The sequence below is a fragment of the Humulus lupulus genome, chromosome 3 (genome assembly GCF_963169125.1).
Source record: "Humulus lupulus chromosome 3, drHumLupu1.1, whole genome shotgun sequence".
In the NCBI taxonomy this organism is placed as follows: Eukaryota; Viridiplantae; Streptophyta; class Magnoliopsida; order Rosales; family Cannabaceae; genus Humulus; species Humulus lupulus.
This window is the reverse complement of record NC_084795.1, coordinates 139,401,092-139,410,952: the sequence shown is the minus strand read 5'-3', so window position 1 is coordinate 139,410,952 and position 9,861 is coordinate 139,401,092. Positions and strand designations below refer to the sequence as shown.

General features: G+C 37.2%; 1 protein-coding gene and 1 non-coding gene across 2 annotated transcripts; one reads left to right on the top strand and one right to left on the bottom strand.

The window, feature by feature from the left end:
- Positions 1 to 3,441: 3,441 nt before the first annotated feature.
- LOC133825091 (uncharacterized) lies at positions 3,442 to 4,843 on the bottom strand. The gene is made up of 3 exons (XM_062258083.1): positions 4,081 to 4,843; positions 3,617 to 3,678; positions 3,442 to 3,495 (listed from the first exon to the last, which is right to left on the bottom strand). Exons 1-3 carry the CDS (start codon positions 4,841 to 4,843, stop codon positions 3,442 to 3,444), a joined length of 879 nt encoding a protein of 292 aa, XP_062114067.1.
- Positions 4,844 to 5,958: 1,115 nt separating this feature from the next.
- On the top strand, positions 5,959 to 6,064 carry LOC133828155 (small nucleolar RNA R71). The gene has a single exon (XR_009890792.1). It is a non-coding gene; the product is annotated as a small nucleolar RNA R71 (small nucleolar RNA).
- Positions 6,065 to 9,861: the final 3,797 nt, after the last annotated feature.

The following is a 9,861-nucleotide window of genomic DNA, read 5'->3' as shown; positions in this document are numbered from 1 at the left end:
GTCAAACCCATCTCACGTCCTCAAATACAATACAATAGCACTCCAGAAAGACTTGAGTAACGAGGAACGACCAGTTAGCATCCTAGATAGAGGGATGAAGCAGTTATGGTGAAAAAGTATTCTGATAGTCAAAGTCCTATGGAGTAATAGTTCTGAACGGGAGGCAATGTGGGAGTTGGAGGAGGGCATGCAAGCTCAGTATCTAGATTTGTTTGGTAAGTAAATTTCGGGGACGAAATTCTTTGTAGCAGGGTAGAATTGTAGAGTCCCATAATGTTTACTTAGCTAGATAATAGTAGTAGTAGTTATAGTATGTTTATTACTGTGGATTTTGATTCAGGCCGGGACTTAGTCGAACACTCGTAGCAATACTTGTAGATTTTATAAGTTTAACCTATAGTTTAAGAATATTAATTATAACATAAGGTTTGATTAATATAGTTGATTATAAAGATGTTATTTATTATACTATAAGGTTTATATAGAATTAATAAGATCATGACACTTGTCGTGTGCATGTTTATTTAAGGATTTAATTATAGTTTAAATAAAAGAAAGTTCAAGAAAGCTCTGAAATCATCCAAGACCATTAGGAGCATGACATTTGTCACAAACTTGTTTATTTCAGAATTTAAGCATTTTAAGTGGATAATTCAAAAATAGAAGTTTTTAGAAGCTCTAGACTCTTCCAGAACTTGCTGGAATCTTGTATTACTCAGTCAAACCTGATTAATCAATTCAAATTATGCTGAAAAAGTGCAATTACATGTTTAATATATTCACGTATGCCGATATATCGCAGCAAAGGGGCCGATATATCTCCGCACGGGAGATACGAAAAAACACGTCGACGTTGCACGAACGATCAAACTAGCCTCGGGAATACTGGGAGAGGCGATATATCGCCTATAGGGGGCGATATATTGTCCCGGCCTATGTATTTTTGAAAACTCGGTTTTTCAATTTTAAAAATAACTTTAACCTCTTGACTAGCCTCTGAACGTTTTGACTGAGTCTTATGCCTCTGTTGAACGAATATTCAAATATTTTTCAATTACTATTCATTATTTTTATTCAAGCTAAAAGAAGGTAGTTCACTCCTTGAACTCTATATATAGGACGTAGTACCCAACCATTTCTCTCATTCTTCAAGCTATGTTTAGAGCCTTCAAGCTGCTAGGGTTACAACAGAGTGATAAACACTTGGGTTGGGGTATAAGCTTTATCATCTTAAGCTTTATAAACACTTGGGAAGTAAGATAAATAGTGTGTTTCCAATATCGAGGTGTAGTTCAGTTCTAGTAGATTCAAAGGTATTTAAGTTCTTCGAACTTAAGGTTTCTTTTCGGTAAGTTTCATCTTGGTGGTTTAGTTCATTTCTTGATCATCTCTTTAGAAATACTCACATTCTCATTGTTGGTTTTAGGAGTGTTCCAAATCCCGTCCTTGTTCTAATAAATACCAGTATTTGTAAGGAAAATATGATAGAATTATGTATGTTTATATGATATGTTATGTTTTTGTTATGTTATGTTTACATTATGTATAGTATGTTTATAGACCATGGGCATATGACTTGTATAGCTAACAAGCCCCATTAAATTATGGGTATATGACTTTCTTGGCTAGCAATCCCCATCAATCTATTGGGCATATGACTTGTCTAGTTAACAAGCCCCTAGTAGTATAATGGCCATTGTAGTATATGACATATGTTTGTAGTATATGTTTATGATATAGTTTATGTATATGTTTTATGTTATTAGTAGATTTTCCTTGCTGGGCATTAGGCTCATTCCTTGATTTTTTATGTATACAGGAAAATAGATATGGCGGCGGAAGGATTCATGGTAGCTTGGCCTGTGTATTGAGGAAGAATGGATTCGATGGACTGCGTGAACGATTCAAGGACGACGTTATTTTTAGTCTTTTTATTATGTTTCTATGTATTTTCCGCATTTAGTTTTGTCAACAATTTTATTTAAGTTTAAAGATACATTTTATTTTTAAACAATTGGATCCCATACCGCTCATTTATGTATTTCAATAATTACATTGAGGTTTTTAAAAAAGTTGTGAATATGTCTTATGTATGTTTTCTCAAAAGTAGTATCTATGTATAAGTAGTTTTAATGGTCCAAGGTCTTAGAATTAGTGGGTCATTACAATTTTGATATTGGATATTAAGTCCCCGGCGACGGTGCCAAGAACTTGATCGGTAAGTTATGATACGCAAGTATACTCAATCAATTCAAGTAATACATATAGTAAATAAGAATCGTTCCCACATAGACTATAACCCAATTACCAGTAATTGCTCTTTACTTTCTATTTGGCAAGTAAAATTAAGATGAATAAATCTAACTACAAGCACAATTTCAATAATTGTAAACAAAACAATTAATCAAAGGATAAATATCAATAATAAAAAGACCTAGGGTATTAACTTCATCAAATTTTCATTCTATTAATTTTACTAATCAATTCTAAATTTATTTCTTCCTATTCTAATAGCAGGTTAACAAAAATCGATTCCTATGATTTTTCAAGATATAAGATCTCAACCTATATCTATGTTTTCTACATCTTTGTGATAAACTTACACACATAGTAGGCATTAAGCATAGAAACATAATCGTTACACAAGCCATACATGTAATTTCGTCCAATATGTAACCTATGTCTATATAACGATAGCATATTCTATTCGCATCTTTCGAATTTTGAATCAAAATCATAATTCAAGAAAATATTGATTAGATATTTACTAGTATTTAGAAAACATTATTTCGATTAGAATAAACAAGATGAATTAATAGAACATCATAATAACATTAAATAGAAATCCAAGCTACTACATTAACCCCTAGATAGAGGATTTAGTTCATATTTGACATGACTAAAACAACAAAATAATTATTCATAAAAAAAAATTTCAAAAACTTGATGAAGAAATAAAAATATGAAAGTGCAGAAAAAATGTCTCAGAATCAAATTTTCTCTCTATATTTGTAATTAGAAATCTGACCTAATCCTAATTAAAACCTAAAGTATGAATTTATACTAAAAAATGATTTCCTCTTTTTTCCAAAGGCAGGTCGCGACCAGTGTCTTCATTAAGCACTTCAGCATCTAGTTGGGCCCTTCAAGCATCGCGACTCTCTTCACCCAGATCGCGGCCCGTGTGTTGATGCACCTCCTGGGTTTGCCTCTGACTTCTACTAGCGCCGCGACTTATAAGCTCAAGTCGTGGCCCTATTTCCTATTAGCAAAGTCCCAGCCTCTGACTTTGCTAGCGTCGCGACCCTTAAGACTATGTTGCGACTCTGCTTCTATTTTTTTTTCTTCAGATATTAACCTTTTTACATCCTTCCTTCCTCAAAAACTTAATATAACTTATCGTTAACGCCTATTTGAATCGAATGACCACCAAAAGCTCCATTATCCACCATTTCTTCTTCTTTTCACATTTAACTCATGATTCATAGCACCTACCTACAACAAAGACAAACACAAGTGTAATCTTTCAAAAAACAAACAAAAAGACTCAAGATTACCACAAAAACACATCCTAAAATGACACTAAAATGGAGTGATCAAACTCCCCCAAACTTACTCTTTGCTCGCCCTCGAACAAAAGACTCAAAACGAACCTAAATTCTAACAACAAAGACAACACTGGACAACACACACAACATGAATTATACCAACAACAATACTTATTCCTCAAAATCATGAATGCTAATCATATATTCTCAAAAGACTACTCAACAGTTTATGCAATCCAGAATTTCGATCAAAACACTCCATCAACACACTTTAGTATACTAACATTTTGGATTGTCAAGTCATGATCATTAAATAAACATATTTGAAATCAATTATGCTAGCCAACTTCTTTCCAATCAATCCATTCAAACCAAATAATTCCATAAGCTCACTTACTTGCTATTCTCCACTAATATAAATCATGATATGCATAAGAATCAATAGGACTTATATAGGCTTGCAATGTTGGTTTAGGTAAAGGTAGATGAGACAATGAAGCTGAAATAATAACTGCTAGTGTCTTGTTCTCACCCAAATATGCATACCTAAGGTGATCAAGCAATGTCTTTATCTCAAGAACTGGTGGCTTCTCAATAGATGGGAGAGGTCTCTCAGGCACTTGCCCCAATTCCTCATATTTCTTTTTATAAATTTTCCCCGATGAGTTCAACCACTTAACATATTCATTGGTTTCAGTACCATCACACTCTTCTGAACTTGCAAAGAAACTCAACTCAAGTGGATCCTCAATAGACTTGATCCCTTCCTCTTGTTCCTCCAATACACTAATATTGAAACAACTGTCACTAGTTGAAGGATATTTCAAGGCTTTAAAAACATTAAAAACTACCTCATCACCTTGTACTCTGAGCCTTAACTCACCCTTCTGGACATCTATCAGAGCTTGCCCTGTAGATAAAAATGGTCTTCCCAATATAATAGGCTTGTCCTCATCTTCCTCCATATCTAAAACAATAAAATCCGCTGGGAAGATGAATTTATCTACCTTTACTAGAACATCCTCTATAATACATCGGGGGTGTGTTAATGAACGGTCAACCAATTGAAGAGTAACAGTAACGGGTCTAGCTTCCCCCAAACCAAGTCTTCTAAATACAGACAGTGGCATTAAATTAATGCTTGCACCCAAATCACATAAATTCCTCTCATAATGAAAGTTCCCAATGGTACAAGGTATAGTGAAGCTACCCGAATCTCTTAACTTTTGAGGAAGTTTCTTTTGAATAATTGTACTACACTCTTCTGCCAATGCCACGGTTTCATAATCCTCCATTTTTCTCTAATTAGACAATATCTCTTTCACAAACTTCGCATAACGAGGCATTTGTTCAAGAGCCTCCGCAAAATGAATGTTAATATGAATCTTCTTAAATACTTCAAGAAATTTGGAGAATTGTTTTACAAGATTGGCCTTTCAGAACCGTTGAGGATAAGGAATCTTTAGTGTAGGCTTGGTGTATTTCGGCTTCTCTTTCTTTGGAAGGTCTTCAATAACCTCTTCTTGTGCTGGACTAGTGACATGTTGATCCTCTATCTTGTTTTTATTTTCATCCACTGTAGGCCCATCATACTTAGTCCCACTCCTCAAAGTGACAGCTTGACATTTCTCTTTGGGATTTTCCTCTGTGGAACTAGGAAAATTCCCTTGTCATCTACTAGAAAGTAGTTAAGCTAACTTACCCATTTGTGTCTCCAAATTCCTGATTGAAGACCTTGTCTCTGTCATGAATTGATTTAATTGGTCTAGCTGAGTTGTTGGTGAGTTCATTGAAGGATGTTGTGGTGGATGAGATGGGTGTGGGTTTGGATCATAATAAGGCCTAGAGTGTAGTCCATAAGTCGGTTGATGAGGTGCCTGTTGAGGTAGATAGTGTGGATACTGTGGTTGTAAACCTTGGTTATTTTTCCAAGACAAGTTGGGGTGATTCTTCCACGCAGAAGTATATGTATTTGAGTAAGTGTCGGGTGCAGGACTTGGAAAGTTACCAATTGCATGTGCCTGTTCCAAAGGCATATTCTTCATGTTTGTTGAGCAACTAGCAGTGCTCGGGAATTGTTCATGAGAATTCGGACCCCCACAAAACTCACAACTCATTACATTTTGTACTTGCATTGCTTGGGCGGCGAGGTTATTCTACTGCAATTGCTTGGTTAGAGATCCCACTTGAGCGGTCAATAAAGTAATATAATTGACCTCTAAGACTCCTGCCACCTTTTTATTCTCACCCTCAGTGGGCCAATTGTAGTTATTCATAGCCATATCTTCCAGTAATTGATAAGCTTCATTAGCAATTTTTCTCATAAACTCTCCTCCACATGTTGCATCAATAATTATCCTTGTATTTCCACCTAAATTATTATAAAACGTGTACCAGTAGCCACTTCTCTATTCCATGATGTGGACACTTCCTTTGCAACTCTTTAAAATATTCCCACGCATCATATAAAGACTCCCCATCTAACTGATGAAAGTTATTAATTTCTCCTCTATATCGGGCTGACTTTGCAGGAGGAAAATATTTACCAACGAATTTTTGAGCCAAGTCTTCCCAAGTGACTATAGAATTGGCTTGTAATGAATTCAACCAACTCTTAGCTCTGTCTCATAGTGAAAAATGAGAACAATCTTAATCTGACAGTATCGTTACTCACCCCGTTCATTTTGAATGTTGCACACAGCTCTAAAAAGTTGGTGATGTGGAGATTTGGATCCTCATTTGGTAATCCCATGAATTGTACACAAAATTGTACCATCTGAATGATCGAGGGTTTTATCTCAAAATTATTCGCCTCTACAATAGGAGGACGAATACTTGAATGTATCCTCGAAACAGTAGGGAGTACATAATTTCTCAATGGCTAGTCAACCTCAGCTGCTATGTTACCCACATTACCCAGAATTGTATTGTTGTTGACACCGTTATTCGCGTTCTCAGCCATGGAAAAATCCAGCATTTTCGTTATCTTTCAGTTTTGTCTGCACGTGCTCTCAATTTCAAGATCTACCTGTATGAGTTCCTTTTGTCTACTTCCCCGCATATACCAATAATTCCTGAAACACAATACAGTCACAATTCGAATGAGTACTTAAAGTAAAAACCAAAGTAGACCAAAAAAAATTAATTTTGATATTGGATATTAAGTCCCTGGCAACGATGCCAAAATCTTGATCGGTAAATTATGATACACAAGTATATGCAATCGATTCAATTAATACATATAGTAAATAAGAATCTTTCTCACAGAGACTATAACCCAATTACCAATAATTGCTTTTTACTTTCTATTTGGGAAGTAAAATTAAGATGAATAAATCTAACTACAAGCATAATTTCAATAACTGTAAACAAAACAATTAATCAAAGGATAAATATCAATAATAAAAATACCTAGGGTATTAACTTCATCAACTTTTCATTCTTTTAATTTTACTAATCAGTTCTAAATTTCTTTCTTCTTATTCTAATAGCAAGTTAACAAAAATTGATTCCTATTCTTTTTCAAGATACAAGATCTCAACCTATATGCAGGTTTTCTACATCTCTGTGATAAACTTAAACACATAGCATGCATTAACCATAGAAACCTAATTGCTACACAAGTCATACAGGTACTTTCATCCAATATGTAACTTATGTCTATATAACGATAGCATATTCAATTCACATCTTCGAATTTTGAATCAAAATCATAAATCAAGCAAATATTGATCAGATTTTTACTAGCATTAAGCAAACATTATATAGATTAGAATAAAGAAGATGAATCAATAGAACATCATAATAACATTAAATAGAAATCCAAGCGACTACATTAACCCCTAGATAGAGGATTTGGTTCATATCTTACATGACTAAAACAACAAAATAATGGTTCATATCTTACTTGGCCATTCCTAGTTCACGACCCGTGTCTTCTTTAAGCACTTAAGCATCTGGTTAGGCCCTTCAGGCGTCACGACTGTCTTCACCCAGGTCGTGGCCTGTGTGTTAATGCACCTCTTGGGTTTGCCTCTGACTTCTACTAGCGCTGTGACATATAATGTAACGCCCTACTTCCTTAGAGTCGTTACCAAGTGAGTTTGAAAACGTGCTTTTAACTCGCTAATCGAGGTTTTAGGTCAAATAGTGTAATTAAGCCATAAGTAGAGGAAAAATTTTAGAAATAACGCCATAGCATTGAAAATCATAAAAGTTTGACATCTGGGATCCCAAAATACAGTTTAGAAATATTTACAACACAAAAATTGAACCAAGTCGACTAAACGACAAAATCTAAGTTTATTTACAAGCATCTCCCAAAATCCTCTGGCTGTGGCAGCCAGGTTGGCCAAACATGTACACGCCGCCTCATGCCTGCTATACTCATGGTTGACTGACCTTCTCTTTACCCTTACCTGCACCACAGAGCATCTGTCAGCCAAAGCCCAACAAGAAAACCCACAAACAGATAACAAATGCAACACATATATCAAGCATATAAATAGGCCACCAATGGGCTAAACACATACGGCCTAGTCGTCCCAGGCGTTTACCAGGCCCTGAGTTCGCGGACCACGCCGTGAGGATATCCCAAGTATCCTTTTAGGGACTCGCCCTGGCAACTCACACTCCACGTGCTCAATGCTGCTCCCGGCCCCTTGTCGTTCTCGGCCTTGCACTCAACGTGCCCAACGCCATTCCCGGCCCTTCGCCGATCTCGGCCTACACCATTCCCGGCTCTTGCCGATCATTCACATAATAGCAAATATAGCATAACAAGCAAGTACATAATTCTAGCAAGTTCAGTTAAAGGGCTACGCCCTGCAGTCCAAACACAACGGGCTCAGCCCTGCATACCAGTTCTATTCAAACATATTGGGCTCAACCCTGCATACAAGCTCTATGGGAACAAGGGTTTTCTTACCTGAGTCCCGAGCTTACCGAGCACCGATGTCCCGAGCACAGTCCACTAACTTGAGCCTCTCCGAAACCCTAGTCAGAACACATTAATAACATTCATCCATCAAGTTCTAATCCAATAAATAACTTTGAGCCATAACCCCTAACCTCCGGGACCTTGAATTCTATCAATCCGGGTGATAAAATCCATCCCGAGCCTTAACCATTGAATTCCCAAGCCTAAACACCCTTAAAAATGCAGACTAGCACTAAGAGTCGCGGTCCCACCCTCAAGAGCCGCGGCTAGCCTCAAAAACAGAGACTAGCACACCCCTGCAACACACATGGGCCGCGGCGCGCATGAACTCCTCGGCCACCCTCGGCCGCGCGCACACACGGGCCGCTGTGCGCCCCTCATAGGGTCGCGGCCCTCACTTCCAAACCCAGAATTTCCATCTTCTTCCCTTCATTTTCCCCAAGCTAACCCACTCAAAGCCTGTCTAACAAACCCAGATAATTACCACGCACATTCTTGCTCAATATCCACATCAAAACCCCTTTGAATCCTACTCCAAAGCTCAACTAAAACACTTAAGACAGATCAAACTCAACCAACATGCAACTCTTACAAACCAGCAGCAAATCCAAGCATAATCTTATATTTAAAGCTTACCCCTTATTGAATTCAATCCTTGAAGTTTATCCTCAATCCCCAAGCTCCAAGCTCCTAAGTTTCCTCAGCCCAATCCCTTGCTTAAGCTAGCTTACACCAAGATTTCCTTGAGTTGTTTCTTAGAGAATGAAGGAGAGAGAGATAGGAATGGTGAGAGGCTATCCTTAGTTCAGAAGAAAGGTGTAAGTCGGTTCCCAAAGCTTCTAATTAATTCTTCCTTTTTGTTTTATTCAGCTTAAGTCTATGTGGTTACCTCAAGGCTCGGGGTACCAAAACGTCCCCGAGGGCAAAATGGTAAATTTCCCCAATATTCCCGCCTAAACATTCTATCCTCAAATATATCTCCAAATATTTATTTTCATGTCCCGATAACCTCATAACACATCTAAAACCCGAACTACCCCTCGACTCGCCACGAGTCGCAATCTCAACCTCGTTGTGACTCCCTGGCTAACCGCTCCCCAAGACTGTCTCGGACCGTGCTGCGCAAACATATCACATAGATAACATTTATCACATTTATGCCCCTAATATCCAGACGGGTCCCACATGCACATTTAACTCAACTAAACATGCATCACTATCATATATACACATAAATCTACATATTAGCATATTAATCCATTTATTTCCCTCCAGGCACACTAATCAAGGCCCTAAGCCCGATTAGCAAATTCGGGTCATGACATATAAGCTCAAGTCACGGCCCTAATTCCTTTCAGCAAATCCGCAACCTCT

Bases quoted from the DNA above. Each gene is read 5' to 3' on its own strand.
- LOC133825091 (XM_062258083.1), bottom strand. From the start codon at position 4,843: ATGGAGGATTATGAAACCGTGGCATTGGCAGAAGAGTGTAGTACAATT. The intron at 3,679-4,080 runs GTGAGAACAAGA...TGTGTTGTCCAG, and splicing joins CCTTAGGTATGCATATTTGG to TGTTGTCTTTGTTGTTAGAA. The intron at 3,496-3,616 runs GTAAGTTTGGGG...TCTTTGTTGTAG, and splicing joins TGTTCGAGGGCGAGCAAAGA to GTAGGTGCTATGAATCATGA.